Source organism: Tyto alba, unplaced genomic scaffold (assembly GCF_018691265.1).
Source record: "Tyto alba isolate M040663 unplaced genomic scaffold, T.alba_DEE_v4.0 Super-Scaffold_28, whole genome shotgun sequence".
Classification (NCBI taxonomy): domain Eukaryota; kingdom Metazoa; phylum Chordata; class Aves; order Strigiformes; family Tytonidae; genus Tyto; species Tyto alba.
The window spans coordinates 2,411,815-2,427,911 of NW_024881302.1; the positions used below are offsets into that span (position 1 = coordinate 2,411,815).

Here is a 16,097-nt window from a genome sequence, read left to right on the forward strand (position 1 = left end):
TGCTCTTTACATCCCGTGCCCCTGCCAGGGAGCAGCTCAGCTCTCAGGAGCCGCAGCCCAAGCTGCAGTGGCAGAACTTCACTCGGCATTTACCTCCCTCCACAAATCCACGAGTCTCATGCTCTTCACAGGGATTCTTGCTGAGGCTCCACAAAAAGCGTTTCCCCTTCTGGTTACTTTCTGTGCCTTATACTTCCATTAAGGTTTGGTTTTCTTGTTTTGTTTTGTTGTTTTTTTTTTTTTTTTTTCCCCTCCTATTTTAATGTGTACCTAAATGGATTTTTTCATGCAAGCAGTAGGGGACACTGTGGGAAAGCGAAACCCGGCAGCTATACCTGCAGGACTGTGACTAACGCAGAACATCAAGGCAAAGTTACTCTGCAAATCTTTTCTAATGGCAGAGTTTGTTATTTCCGTTGCTAAGGGAAACAGAGGAGAGAAACGAGATGGAAAACACCAAACGCTGGTGGAAAGGCCCATCAAGCGGCAGCTCTACCTCGCAGGGTTTCTGACCCGTGCTCATCGCAATTTAGAGGAAACCCACGGTTATTTAAGCCAACAACTTTTTAAAAAAGATTACTCTCCCCGTCCGCCTGCTTCCGTCCTGCCTCACCGTGCGGCTGGTTCCCTCTCCTGTCCCGGCTGCACCACCACGGGTGGGTGCTGGAGCCAGGGATGTTTCCCACCGCCAGCCCCGTGCCACGCTCTGCCCACCCCAAAGCCCCCCGTTGATCCTCCGGTGCACTCCTCTTTCCACCGACCCTCCACTCCCCCCCCCCCATCTCCCAGATCTCCCAGGCCCCTTCCCGGCGCAGAGGAGGTGGCAGCTCTCAAGGGGGGACGCGGTGGCTCCGATGTGGCGGTCTGGGAGGGGAGCCGCGGTGAGCCCCCGGAGCTGGGAGCTTGGCATCCCCAAAAATGTTAAACACGAACCTCGCAAGTCTTGCAATAACCCCGCCAGGGCTGCGGGAAAAACCGGCAGCGTCCCTGCCAAGGGCCCAACCGCCTCGTCACGGGACGACCCGCGCCAAAACTCCCCTCGACGGCTCAGCTCAGGGTGGGCTTCGGGAAGGCGGGTGCCACGCTGGGACCCACAGCCCGGGGCACCCTTGGCTGGGAGCAGGGACCTCCCCGAGAGGTGCAACAGCAATTGCAGACGATCAAATACCGCGAGTCAGACCTTCAGCATCCTGTGCCTTCCTGGAGATCCCTTTTTAAAGCGCTCTGGGTGATTTTAGGCGCTGTTTCTAGGAGGGCCTTGGGAGGCGTGAGGGCTCCTGTGCACAAGTTGAGGAGAAGCTGGAGAAGAACAGACACAGAAATCACCAGACTCCTGGAGCGAGAGCTGTATGGAGGATCCCAAATCTTCAAAGCCTGATTCAAAACCGTGAGGCTCTGTAATGGTGGAATTGGCTCCCTGGCTCACATGGTCTCCAAATTGTTAATTAGCGGCTCCATGCGCACGAGAGTTGGACTTCTGGTTTGTAAAGTGTTTTTCTTGTAAAATTTACAACATGTCTGGCCCCAGCAAAGTCTGCGGTGAGAAATTTCCACCCGGTGCAGCCCCCCCCCCCCCCAGCCCTCCCCTCCCCAGCACGAAGGCTTAGATATCGCGGGCCGCTGATGCTCGGAGCACGCAGGAGCCGAGCTGCACTAACAACCGCGCTGTTTAACTCATTACTCTGTAAAGTGATATGGTGGCAAAGGGAGGGGGAAAAAAAAAAAAAAAAAAAAAAAAAAAATGAGTCCGGGAGATCTGGGCTGCGTCCAGAGAAGCATCACACCGCAGGGTGGGAAGGTGACACAGTGAGACCCAGACCCAAACACTGTTTGCAGAGCTGCGATGGTCAGGATGGGGCCCTGGCACTGCGCTCTGCTTTTGCCAGCTCTGAGCGTGCAAAACGGGAGAGGCAGAGCTTGAACCATCCAGTGGATGAAGAAAAGAGAAAAGCCAGGACAGGCGCACACGTTGCTGCTTTAAGGTGGGCAGACGCGCAACGTGTTGGATTCAGCTTTAGGTTTTGGATCTTCAGCGAGCACAGAGACCAGCAGCCGGGGACTAACCTTGCAGCAGCGACACAGGTCCCCAGATGCAGCCCACCGTGGATGTGGACACAGCTCTCCTTTATCTTTGGAGAGTTTTCTTTCTGTCACAGCATAGAAAGCAACTAACGAACCTGAACACAAAAACCCCATCATCAAGCCAACTTGAAACGCCGGAGAAAGGCAGCTCAGGCCGAGGTTAAGGTTCCCAAAGCAACGCTGCCCCCCCCACAAAGCCAAAGCCTTGCTGTGTTCACGGCCGGCCCGCGCAGACCCGCAGAAACGCAGCAGGCGCAGCTCTCCAGCGAGCCAGATCACCTCTAACTGTCCTTACAGCTCGAGGCCTCCGAAAATCAGGTTTTAGCTACGTCACAGGGAACCCGCGACTAAGCGTTAAGACCTCATGAGCTTTTATTTCCTGACGGGCTTCAGCCCTGCGCAGGGCTCGGGTAGCTGGTTCCCTCCGAGCTTTCCGGGCACGGCTCGCTGCGCACGCTGCTCTGGGATGGGGGTTCCCTCCTTCTCCCCACCCGCACGTGGCATCACTGCGCACCCCGGGGTGCCACCCCCTCCCGGGACCGGCGCTGCCCCGAGACCTCTCTCCAACTGCTTCGATTCCCCGACCTCTCCACTTACTTTGCCAGCGCATAAACACGGCATTCTCACCTTGAATACATCAGCTTGTATACAGAGGTATTTAATGACTTTACCGAATTAAAAACCAAATCACCGCTAAGCCAGGCAACAGCGAGGAGCTGGGGGCAAACCAGACGCAGTAGCGACGAAACTCTGCAGAGATAACGAAATAGAAGGGAATATAATCATCGCAAAAAATACATATAAAACCCACCCGGTGCTACAGGGAACACGCTCCCAACTGAAATAATAAGAACCCTTTTCCTCTAGCTTTAATTGGTCATTTAATGAAAAAGGACTGTGGATTAGTGTGGCATTTTATTGAATCTCGGTCCTGGCACAGGCGCACGGGAGGAGGTAAGTATGAGATACACATGTGGAAACAGCTGGAAACTTGGCACGGGCGCCCAGCATTATTATTTCACATGGTTGGGAGCTCTGCACGGTTTCACATCGGCGTCGGTGTGTGAGGGCGGGTGACGGGGGGGTAGGGGAGGTTTACATTTCCCGCGCTATGTCATAAGGGGCATTTTTCGCGTCACAGCCTACCCACTGCGGGATGTAAAGCAAGCGGTAACTCCACCATCCTGGGTATTTTCACCCAATATTCACATTGCTGTTTATGCTGCTGTTTCCACCTCTGTAGCTGAGCGCCTTCAGTTGTTGCTGTTTAGGGAACTTGAGCTATCAGCTGGAGAAATAATCCACGTCTCACAGAGAAGAGGGTGGAACTAATGCAGGCCTTTGCTTTTTTATAATATTGCAGCTCATCGCCGTTTGCTACCATCCTGCTACCCAAGCGACTTAACCAAGGAAGGTCAAAGGCTACGTCAGGTCACATCACTTTCTCATTATCTCCAATAACCACATCCCCTTCTTTCTATTAGTTTCCCAAAGAGGCAAGCCATTTCTCCGCAGGCCTGGCTCAATGTATAGTATTTCAGCAGGGGCAGCTTCTCAAGCCCCACTATAAGCCATCCCTTAGCCCGTCCTGTTAGAAAATTCTTGGGAAAGCAGCAGGTCCAGGCTGAGGAATAAAAGGCTGCGTGAGAGAGCGGAGCAAGACGTTGGGAACTGGCTCTTAGATCTTGCCTATGCAGGGAAATCGTGCACCTGGCATAGCTCCCGTATCACCTCTGTATTTGGAAAGAAAAGTCACTTTGTTCCAGAATAGAGTCTAGACAGAGAGATACAATAGCCACTGTAGACAATAATTATTCCCTGCATAGACAAGGTCTTACTCGGTATTTATACAGTCCGTGGCACGATAGGCTATCGGTCTTGTTTGGGTTTCTGAGCACTTCCATCACGGTATTACTACTAGAGGTGAGTCTGCCCATGATCCAGGCTGCAGTTTGTCTAAATGCAGCTCGGGGGCTTGAAATGATTCATATTCACAGGGAGACAAGTAATCACAGTTAAAAGAAGAAAATAAAATTCTTACGTGCTGAACATGGACCAAAATGTATGAATGCTGCAATGGAAAATGGAAGTGAATTGAGGCCTATATTTTTAGAAGGGGGAAGAAAGGAAATGTAAAAGGCTGTGCTTAGTACACTGTGCATGAGGTTTAGGTTTTATTACATTACACACACCTCCTCCTCCATTCTGCTGCCATGCAGCTTTTTCCTGTAAGCACCTTCTGGCTGGAAGACTGAGATAACAGAAGCTTGAATAAAATATTTCACAAAAATATTAATCTGCCTTCTCTGTAAGCAGGGCTGCTTTCTCTCAGCTCTCCCAGTTCCTGGGTGAAAACGTGAAGCCTCCATCACGGCTCCCTGCTACCAGTCAGGGGAGATCCTCGGAGCATCAATCCCGCCGCTGAAGTTTCTCTCTTCTCTTAGGGAGGCAGCTGAAGTTTATAAATAAACTTAGACATCGTACCTGGAAAACCCACGCTGCTGCTCGGTGCATCGCCAGCGCTGCTCTGCCGTGGGGCTGCTGACGGTTTGCAGAGCCCTGCAGGACACCGTGACACGGGCCACCAGCCCGAGCGGCTTCGGTGCCAGCCCCGACACCCACAGACATCTGGAGCAGCTCTGAGGCTCAGTGCAAAAAGACACTGGGCTTTAAAAAAAAAAAACCAATATGAGGGCGGCATTAGCTTTGTTATTTTTTGAGTAGTTATTATTTGGTAGGCACCAAGAGCGTGCCTTCGCGTTGGCCAAACGCAGTCCCTGAACAGGATAAATAACCTTTATGGCACAGTAAGGAGGGGGAAAGCCTTCCCTTTGATTTTTCTTTATTCAGAGCACTGCAGGCTTTTTACTGCTGCCCGCTGGTGAAGAACAAATCTTTGGTATGATAAACAACTGGCTTTTGTAAAGTCCAAGACATCCCGCTACCAGGAAAAGTGACCAACTTGAAGCCCCAAAACTATGAGCAGTATTTTGTTTTCTGGTTCTGATTTATCAGCGATGCTGAATCCACGCACAGGCTGCCAAAAACTGCAACACTTTTGGTACCAGCGGCACAGCACAGCTCAGCTCTGGGTTGGGATGGCTGGGCTCCTTCCACAAATGCCCACCAGGAACGAGAAGTCAAATCATCACAGGAGCGTTGCCATCAGGAGCTGGAGGACAGACAAAGCTCTCACGATTTGTCTCCAGCTTCTGCAAAAACAGGATGCCTTTGCACTAACACAATAGAGTCAAGGGGTGAAGGTTTTTCCTAATGCTTAACCTGAATTTTCCTGAGATCAAATCATATTCTGCCATTTTGTCCATCACTTCCTCCCTCCTCCACGGGGACACGGAAACCAGATTGCTGTTCTCCCCCCTTGCAGGAGGTGACAACCTATTCCAAACCGGTTTTGACACGAGGATGCCCACGCAGATCTGCTGCTGTGAGAGAAGGTTTCTGCCCCGCTGCTCCTTCTGCGGGTCCCTCCTCTGCACCCTGGCCAGTCCCCTGCACCCCTCCCGAAGTGGGGGCTCGGCTGAGGGTAGCGGGAGGGTGACACAGGCCCGCCAAACGCCTGCTCGCCTACCGCGGCACCGCGTTTGCCTTTTCACACCCGTGATGCACGCTCAGCCCGAGCAGCTTTCCCGGAGCAGGATGCTCTGCTCCAGCCCATCCCGGGTCCTGCCTGTGCGCAGCACCGCGCACGTCTCTCCTCTCTGCTCGGACCAAAACCAGCAAGATCGCTGGGCTTTCAGACCTTGCCCTCTCTTGTGCTCACGGCTCGGTGGCATCTGCAAAAATGCAAAGAGCCGTCCTTTCCAGTTAGCTCCTCTCAGAAACGTGTACGCGCACTAAGCTGGCTCAGACCTTGGTTTAAACTGTTGCGATGGAGGTAAGTGATCCGGAGCGACCGACCTCACCGACAAGCACCTGAACATCAGTTCCTGAGCACGCTGGTTTTGTCGAGACCACCCCAGCGCACTTCGCACACAGGTTCTCAGCTGGGAGATGGAGCAAAGGGGGTCCCGTCCGAGGCGGCTGCTGCTGAGAAACCACCGAAAAGGGTCGCGCCGATTCCCACCCGCCGCTGCCGGTTGGTGGGAGTTCTTCCCTTTCTGCAGACGGGGAAGAAGCAGCGCAGACACGTTTCTGGGCGGGTTATGTCCCTGCCAGAACTAAATGAAGGGCTTCAATTCAGAGCTACTGCACCCTCGGGATGTCGAGACATGCAAAACAAAGAGGGGATTTAGCAAACGAGTGAAAAGGCATATTATATTTAGATAATAAAATTAACATCACGAAAATTGTTTCCTGGAAAATAATGCCATGCTACATTACATATAATTGCGGCGCTACTGGCAGGGTAATTAAGAGGCAGTCGACTAATAAAACTGCAATTCCGAGGCGGGGCACCACCGTGGCTCCTCGTGGGCCCGTGCCAGGGCCATGCCAAGGGCCCTGCACCCCCCCGCTCCGGCCCTTCAAAGCGAATCCTGCGGCTCTAGCCGAGGCAGAAAGTTTCGCAGGAAGCCCTGAGCGAAGGAAGGCGTCATATGTCAAGTGGTGATGAGGTGCAAAGAGGAACCTGTCACGAGCAGCACAAAGGGATGGTAAATATCTTCCCCCCAAGTCCCCAGGTTTTCTGCAGCCTGTCAGAGCTGGATATGTCAGCTCCTTACCTGGCCACCGCCAACGAACTGCAAAACCAGCCCCGCGGCCGCCTGCTCAGGAAGCGATGGGGCAGACGGCGAGCAGTGGCGTAGAAAAAATCCAGAACTTTTAAAAACAAATTAAATCTAATCCAGAGGCTGAAGTAACTTGGTTTTATGGACTCCGTAAACTACTGTACAGGGTTTGCAAAACTTGCCTGGCTTCACAAACTTCTTCTGGGGTTTCGGCTTCTGGTTTCTCATCCTTTCTGCAGCTCTGCGTGACTCAAGTCTAAACAACAGCCGAACGACGGCGACGTCTCCTGGCTGCGGCAGCGGGGCTGGGGGGGGGACAGCAGGACAGCCAGCTTCCCCCGGGGAGACAGCTAGCACCAAATATACAGCTCACAGTTTTCCAACGAACATTCGGCCACTCCAAATGAGATTTATTTCCACGCTTAAGCAGGTATATACACGCCTAAACATCCAGATTTGAAAGTGCTTGCTACTGTGCCTAGGCTACTTGCCTTCCCGTTATTTTCAATATGAATCACCTCTGCTTTTCAGATTTTTATTTTTGCTTTTCTCTCTTTTTTGAACCTTTGGTTAATATCTCTTCTGAGCGGGATCTGAAATTGCTTCATGGAGACCTGTGTGCATGGGGTGGGGGGTCAGGGGAAAGTCCCCATCGGCAGGAGGGGACGAGGGCGCGCGGCAGCGGGTACTGGATGCACACGCTGGAAGGGTTAACAGACCCATCACCACGGCAACGGGGAGGGACTGACACCCACCTCCAGCTGCACCCACCCAAGTTGGGGGGCGAGCACCCCCCTCCCGCCACCGCACGGAGACCCCCAGCGCTAATTACTGCTAATCAGCCGGCATGGACAGACGCCTTGGCAGGCATGCACTCCAGCCCAGGCGAACAGAAAGACTCAGGGGAACCTCTCAGTGAAGTAAAAACTAATAACAACGATGCGAAGGAGGCCGTGTTACTTCCTCTTCCTCCTCCTCCTCCTCCTCCCCAGGCTGGCCCGTACATCCCAGTCACTCAGCACCCGGCCGGGCTCTGCGGAGAGACGGAGCTGGGGTTAACGGCGTCTCTCAGCACCGGCACAGCCGTGCTCGCCTCTGATGCATCAGTATTTACGCCCCGTCCTCGTTTGGTTTTTAAACCTGAGATCATTTTGTATTTTAAAGCCTTCGGGATATTCCTGCCCTGGAAACAAACAGCTTTCCTCTCATCTCAGAAACATTTCTCTCCTCCGCAGATACAACCTTTGGTTGGGCAAGCTGGATTTCTTCTCTGCTGCCAGAGCCCTCCCAAAATACAATCAGATTTAAACCAACAGCTCCCAGTCAACCTTCTGCACCTTTGTGTGATGCTGGGCACCGCTGCTGGCTTGAGTTCTAGCCTTTGCTGTTGGCCCGCTGAGGGATAAGCATACCTAATGCAGATTAAATGAAATTCCAGCACACAAAAACTAGCGGGGTAAATATAAAACCATAGCCAAAGAGCAATGGTTATGTCATTGCTGAGGAATCCAAAAGGCGCCTAAATGAAAATACCACAAAGAAAGCAAACAGAGAAGTTTGGGGCAGGGGGAGAGGAGTGAGGGAAGAGGATACGCCGGGAGAGGATACAGGAACAAAGAGAAAAACCCGTGATAATCTGAGATGGGTTTGCCTCATGCCACTGCTGTAAGCCCCAGCTTTGTACAACCCAGTCCAAGCTCTCATGCTCATGCAAATGAGATTTTGCAGAATAGGCTAAAAGATACAAACCAATTAATTTTACAAGTTTTCCCTCCTCTTCTCTCTTTTACTTTATGGCTGCCACCCGTTTGCTGAGACCACGTGGGGAAAATATTTTGAAGGACCCTACATCCAGGTGTAGGCAGGCGAGCAGTGGGCGCCACTGCCGGTGTCCCCAGGGGTGTCCCCGAGGGGGATGCGGGCTCGGGCTGGGGGTGCTGCCAGCCCCGGCCAGTCCCGACACCCTGCAAGGCAGCTTCTGGCCAGTCCAGGGCCTTTCTCAATGCCTTCAACCCTTGGTATTGCCGAGAAATATTTAAAAAAGCCTCACATCAAATTTCCAAGAGTTTCATTACGCTAGCGGCGGACATCCTTCAGGAATGCAATTTTTTTTCTTAACATAATTAACTCAGCCGGGGGGCTTCAAATATCCCCTCACCCACACCAGCACATAGCAAATTCATAGAAACTGTTTTTTCCTGGTCCAGGGACACCCAAGTCTCAGGACACCCAAAGGGACGTACCTGGAAGGCAGCGAACCACATAAGCCAGTCCAGGCGGTAGTGGTAGGGGGTGATGAAGCACGGCCTCCTCTTCAAGTCCCCGGGCTTGCATTTGAAGTCGTACTCCTCCCAGACAGCAGCGGGGTCATTGGGATCCAGGCTGGATGTCCCCTGAAGGACAACTTCTGTTCTCTCCTTGGTAATGCTGCGGGACACAACACGATATGGTTATTTGTCTCAAGTCATGTAAAACGCCAGTTCACGAGCGTCTACACGGCAACTACCTCAACGGCCTCGGGGCACAGCTGGATCCTGGTGGGTCAAGCTACAGACAACCTGCCTATCCAGCAGACTTGTCTCTTCAGCAACAAAGCAGATGGAAAACTCCAATTTTCACGCCCTCCCACACTGCAGTTGTGCCAGTCGGGGGAAGGACTGAAGCCCAACAAGGTGATTCCTTCCGAAATCAATGGGTCTGTCTTTCTAGATCAGAGTCTAACACTTGTCCAAGACACTGAGAGAATATAACAAGTGTCTCCCAAGTCCCACACAAGAATTTTCAATCTGCACCAACCTCTCTCTTTGCCCCGTGTTTCTGAAGAAAACCTTTGTTTCTCTTACTTTGATGACTCCCATGATACAAGAGCTCTCTGACTACAAACTCCTGATGATAAGGGAAAGCGGCGATGAAGGATGGTCACAAAACATAGTTCCATCTCCAGGTTTTTAGCGTGAGCCATGTGCAAAAATACAGGCTGGTAACCGTCACGTGCGGATGCCCTAACAGCACGGCCACCGGTGATATCGGCAGGGGAAGTTTCACAGGTGGCTGTGCACAGAAATCCTGCCTTTGCAGGTCTGGCCCTGACACCTCCAGCTGTGGGATCAGCAGAGCAACTTCCAGTTGGGACCACTCCAGCGTCCCCTTTGCGGGCCTGGCTCTCCCCGCAGCGCCGCTGGCCACGGGGTGCTGAGCCCCGGCACGAGCCTTGGCCATGGCCAAGGGCAGGACAGGCTCGCAGTGAGCCCACGTTAACTGGCTACAGCTACTTGAGCCGTGGGGAGGTGGCTGGCCCCATACGGAGCACCCCCCAGGAGCTGACTCTTCGGGCACCATTAACAACAGTCTCTACGTGTCCAAACATTTCACCATCCTGGCTGGAAGACAGGTCTCATGGAGCTATTACTCAGCAAGAGGAGGAGGAGGGAATGTATGACCCAATGCAAACCAAGCCAAGAAAAGCAGAAAAATGAAAACAAAAAAAGCCCCCCATATCCAGTCGATGTATAGAAACTTGCTTAAAAAGCACCCCAGCTTTATGGCAGGTCACGGCAGCCTTTGCTGCTTGGCTGGACTCTCTCTGCACAGCAAGGTGGTAGAGCAGTGGGACAGCGAGCTGTCCAGGCCATGGAAAGCCCACGTGAAAACACCATCATCAAGTTCTCAATGACCTGTCAGTGACGCTCGCCTACACTGGAGAGCTGCTTTCCATAACGAACACATCACTGCGTAATCCTGCCTATCAAAGTTGTCCAACTCCCAACACCCTTTTAATTTTTTACTACTTTGGTCCCTCCTCCTCCAACCCAAGAAACCGAAAGTTTGGAAACGCACAACCTCCACCTTCTCCCCCAATGGCTTCCAGTGATAGATGCTTGCAACCCAAGGAATACTGTACGTCTCCATTTATAATTGTTACCTACATTTAATAGATTTCTGGATTCTCCAGCCAAGTTCCATATTATACACTGGGCTGAGTTATGAGCCGTGGCCAGCTGCCCAATGGTTAGAAACACACTGTAAATCAGGGACACCAAATTACTAATAAAAGTATGTTCCTACTGTGTGATTCAAAATATGTCAAGTTTCACATAATCGTATATTCATTATAAGCTGCAATCCTCTTTTTATTGGTTTACATAGGCTGGAATTACAAACATATTACAGCAGCATTTCATCACATGCTCTTTAGGTTCTGGTAACTGTTGAAACAAAAACCATAGACTGAAGAAGAAAAAGAACAACCCAAAGAAAACAATCTCCTGTAGCTTCACCACTTCAGCCTTCAAAGAGGTTCAGGGGTTATTTCTCCCTCTCCCAAAAAAAAGGAGAAACTTCAGCATTTTCAACAATTAGCGTTGATATTTCTAATCATGTTTTTTTCTAACTTTCCTCCTTCCACAGAAATCTCTGCTATTTGAAAAACTGGAGAAAACACTGTATTAATTTGATGTGCTCCAGGTGTCCTCTGTATCTCCAGTGCTCACAGTGGACCTGCTCCTCCCCTTCAACCATCTGCTGAGCCAGCCCTCTCAACAGCCAACCTGCTTCACCTTCTAAAAAACCTATTTAATTAGTGTTGGCGTCTCCTGTGGGACCTTGTCCAGAGCCCACTAACCCCAGAGCTGCCCATCCCACCCCTGGGCTCAGACCACTGGGGAACACCCCCTGGCCACCACGACAAGGTGGTGGCAAAGCCAGAGGTCCATGCAGACAAGACTGGCTCTGTTGTTGCCCCTGGGGCAAGTTATTCTGATGAAGCCCTGTTTTTTAGCATTTTCTCAGTTGTCCTGGTCAGGAAGAGGCTGGGAGGGACAGCACACAAGAACACTTATGGTGAGCCCAACCTAACCTGACCTAAGCCTGGTGACCTGCCCCCAGAAAACCCCGACTCAGGTGTTGAAAAACCAGTCTGGTTGCAAACACAGCTGGAGATGCTTCCCTTGCCCAGTCCCACCTTGCACCCATAAGCAGGATTTCCTGAGCTGAAGGCAGCGGCCAGACTGCTGCTAGGTCTGCCCTCGCAATCTCGTTCTTTTTTGAGGCCATTTATACTTTTGTCTCCACAGCTTCCTGTAGCAACGAATTCCCCAAGTCACTCGTTGGAAAAAGCACTTCCTTTTGTTGGCCTAAAATCTGCTACCCAATAGCTTATGTGAATATTTACATGAGAGAAAGCAAACGCGCGCAGGGGAAGAGAAGTTCACCATAAATACAGCGGGCTGGTGATGGTGAAGACTATCCACTGGATGAACTCTCTTATGGATATTTTCATCCTGCTATTACAGTTGTTACATCAATATAATGAGCTCACCAAAAGTGGCTCAAAGAAAATAAACTGTAATTCAGTGGGAAAGAAACCTGCTCCTTTTCTCCTTCTCTCTCGTAAACAGATACTCCAAGTCTACCGGCTACTGGAAGGGTTTCCATTTAGGTTTAAGGCACACAGACCGGCTATCAGACTACACGGGCGAGAGGAGCAGAGCTGCACAATGTGCCACTGAAATACAGGTACCTCCCGAAAGCTCCGTAGGTGTTCACTATTCTGAGAGGGTCGAACGACGTGTTCATGACTTGTCTGGAGCTGAGCAGGTTTAGGACAACCGGGATGCTGAGATAAGCAAGCAGGAGGCCAAAGGAGATGTTCACCACTTTGCGGACGTAGCAGCCTGTTTGGGATGCAAAAAGCAGACCAGAAGAAAGTGATTTCACCACCGGCGATGGGCTCTGCTCCCCCCGCTCCCCTGCCAGACCCCCCCATCCCGGCGGCTGGGACCCTGCCCCGGTGCTCACAGCGGCTCTTGGCTCTCGGGCTGGGGCTGACAAACGCTCAGCCGTAATCAACCCGACCTTGCCAAGGGCCATACGCTATCGCTCCAGAGATCTGCCTTTCTCTAAATAGTCTGAGAAAGGGCTAAAAAGAAAAATGTCTAAAATTCAAGATTAATCATTGCTTTAAGACAGGGGAAAAAACACAGCTGGCACTAGCACCTTGCTCAAAATTGCCCTCCTGGTTTGTAAGCCGTGTGTGGAGTGCCTCCAGCTCCCCGGGGCTCTGTCCCGGCCCGTGGCTGCCTCCTCCTCTCACCACCCAGACTTATTTCTTGCATTTTCTACCCCCTCGCTCACTAGCTCCATTCAAACCTCGTTTTCCTTTTGCAAAATCTCTACTGCTTAGCATTTATGTATGAGCCGTGTGTTGCTTCACCAGCGCTTTGGTAGCCGGTTTGCAGGAGCAGCGCAGGGCTGTGCTGGATTTCAGTCGAAGGAGACACCTACTGCAATCAGACAAATAAGCAGACGTGACCCCTGAGGGGTTCCTACCCTTATGGCCATTTTAAATTTATTTAACATTAACAGTCAAAGGATCAGATTCAAAGCAATTGCATGTAGCTTTCCCCTTATCTCTGCAGGAGAGGGATGTTTATTTGAACCTCTCTCAGAAGCTATTAATAATTGTTTAGTCTGAGAACATTTCTGGAGAATCATTTGGTTTGGGAAGGAGCTCGCTGAGATGCCTCCCCTCGCCCCCTGTGCTGCTGTGAGAGCAGTTTAAGTCTGTTGGGCATTTTTTTTCTCTTTTAGATGGGCTGAACTTCCTGTAATTAAAGAGCAGGTACAGACACAGAGCCCTCCACCATACGGGCAGCGTCAGCGGCTCCTCAGGCCACAGTTTATGGCCACGCACAAACTGCTCATCCTTCAGCCTGTGGTGATCGTCATCACGCCCTTGGGGTCAACAGCTACTCCGTCATAGAGAAAAAGGGTTTAATACGAGGAAAAAAAAAAAAAGGCTACATGGCAAGGATGGAGCAAAACTTGGGGAAGGAGCATGGGATGCGAGCCAACAAGATCTGGATCCAGCAGGCAGGAGCTGAGCACTAGCAATGGGAATTCGAGGTCTCAGTAGGACACACGTTTCATTATACACACACAGACACACACACACACACTTCAAGGATGTGGCCAGAGCCTTGTAAAATCCAGTCACGAGCCGGGCATGGCTGGGTACCCTCCTGTCTTCTGCTCTGGTGACCCAGGGGTGAGGCCTCCTCTAAGCCTCTTGCCACACAATCCATCAGCACCAGCTCAACAGCCTCTGCTTTGTTAGCAGAAAAAAATATGCAGAAATCCAAATTCACTCAGAATACTACAGATACCCTACCCTTTACTTATGGATTACTCCTTTTTAAAAGCCCAGAACAGGGACACATCTACACTCCAGTGGTACCTACGGATGGTTCTCCTTGCTTGGGCACCCTGGCTCGGTAAAGTGTTCTGGAGAATATCATAGAAAAAGAGAAAGTTCCTCAAAAATGGCTCTACCTCCCCGTCACGGTGACTCACCAAGTGCCATACCAAAGAGATGCCCTTTGGCTTCTCCTCCAGAAAGGAAGGTGCAACTTGAGTGTTTTTTGGGACTGGCTGCAAAAATATAGTTGGTAGGAATTCTGTGGGCTCTCACGGCCTCTCAAGAAAAGCTTCTGAGGGGAAAAGTTGTTAAAGATTTCTTCCAGCAAAATATGTAAGATAGGAGACACAGAAAGTTTAATGAAACTGCATTAGCTTTGCTGGAACTAACGCTTCTGTGTTAAGCCGTGTTTCTTGGTAGATGAGAAAGGAATAGAGACAGATGCTGTATCTTGTTGACATTTTTCATTCTTCTGACAGATGTTTAGTATATTTAAAAATAAGCATCTGTGATTGTTGTTGATATTATAGACAATTTGTTGCTTATATGCGGTTTATAAAAATGTTACAAACACAACTTTACATCTGTTATGCAGCCCCATGAAAAATATCCCAGTGTGGCTTCTGCAAGCGATCTTCTGGAACAGGGCTGCTTGAATACTCCCTCCAGAAGGAAACATCAGCCACATTGATTCCTTTTGTTCAGTTACAAACCCCCCTGTATTTGCTTTTCCATACTGGCAGTACGAACAGGAGTTCACCTCCTCCCTGCTTTGGGGAACTCGCTCCCTGCCCTGACAGTGCCCATGCTGCAGTTGCTCCTCTCGCCTCCTCCAAGTGAACGGGGAACGTCCACTTTCCCAGCAGCCAGGTCTTTTTCCCAGTTAGCAAGAGTTGTCGGACCCTCAACAGATCAACAATCGATTTGGTTCTTTCTGGAAGACCAACCTCACGTCCAGTCACTTAACCAGGCAAGCAGGGTGCTCGTGCAGACCTAGCACCCGCGGTCCAGGCACTCTCCCCCCCCCAGGATGAGACCACGCAGGGGCACAGACCCTGCCCACCCAGGTTTGCTCCAGCAGAAGATGACAGCTTTTGAGATGAGCACACCAAACACACTTCTGTGAAACTCTTCCCCGCTTTTAGGAATAACTCACCCAGGGGCAGCTGCTCCCTGGCTGTATCTCCGAGCTGCATCTGCGCCACCCGCTCTTTCACCCCTCCTCGCCTGGAGCTGAAGAGGAAGCCCAGGCTGGCGTCGTCGAAGCAGGCGATGCTGGGCACCATGGTCAGCCAGTTGAGGAAACTCAGGTTTCCACTTAGGATCAGAAGCACCTAAACGGGGAAAGAAGGCAGCAGAGGGTGTTGCATCTGCTTAAACGACAACGGAGAAGCGCGGTGAAGGAAAACGCCGGCTGGATCTTTGCACCCCAGGACATACTTTGCCGATTTGCCTTGGTTGCAACAATGGCAAACCTTCCCCTCCCTGCCCAGGCTACGGCCCAAATGTACCCCACTGGTTTGCAAGAGGAGCTCTGCCCTTGCTTTCAGCAGGAGAAAGATCAGCCAGGGTATAGTGTGACTTGATTTCCATAGTGCTCCCGGTGACGGCGCAGCGGTTTGGCCCCAGGGGAATCGTCCGCTTCCTGCTTATGCCGATGTATCTGTGACAGCAATGTTCCTGAAACCCTTCAGGAGGAAATACTGGAACTTCTAATTAAAGAGCAGCATTAAATATAGAAGTGTGCATTTTTTAAGAGGTGCTTTTTTTTTTTTTTTACTTGTAGCTTTTATTGGCCGTTTAGGAGAATGTCTTGCATGTGTAAGGCAGAGAAAGTGGAAAAATCTGTGAGCCTTTGGAGGAGTCTCCATAAATATCTGTACTCATTGGGAAAGGCTTTTTGTAGGCACACGTTATTTTTTGTCTTACTCTTACCATCACTTGAAAAATATGAGGAACCTTCTTGCCATTCTCCAGCAAGTCCTAACGAGCATCAGGAGGTTGTCTTTGGGCACCGCCTGTTTAGCCTTGGTCAGGAATCACCTCTTCACAGCACACGGCTTCATTTTGCCGCTGTGAGATGCCACTTCCTCGCCCTGTTCACACATCAGCCACGGGGAAGGTGCAGGTAC

At 51.0% G+C, this 16,097-nt stretch overlaps 1 protein-coding gene across 3 annotated transcripts in view; it reads right to left on the reverse strand.

Moving 5' to 3' along the window:
- Positions 1-16,097, reverse strand: part of LMF1 (lipase maturation factor 1) — a 206,544-nt gene that overhangs the window by 13,851 nt on the left and 176,596 nt on the right. For all 3 annotated transcript variants that reach the window (XM_042798474.1, XM_042798476.1, XM_042798475.1), the window contains 3 exons: positions 15,122-15,299; positions 12,289-12,442; positions 9,014-9,197 (listed from right to left, as the gene is read on the reverse strand). In XM_042798474.1, coding sequence (XP_042654408.1) covers positions 9,014-9,197; positions 12,289-12,442; positions 15,122-15,299 — 516 coding nt within the window. The remainder of the gene's footprint in view (positions 1-9,013; positions 9,198-12,288; positions 12,443-15,121; positions 15,300-16,097) is intronic.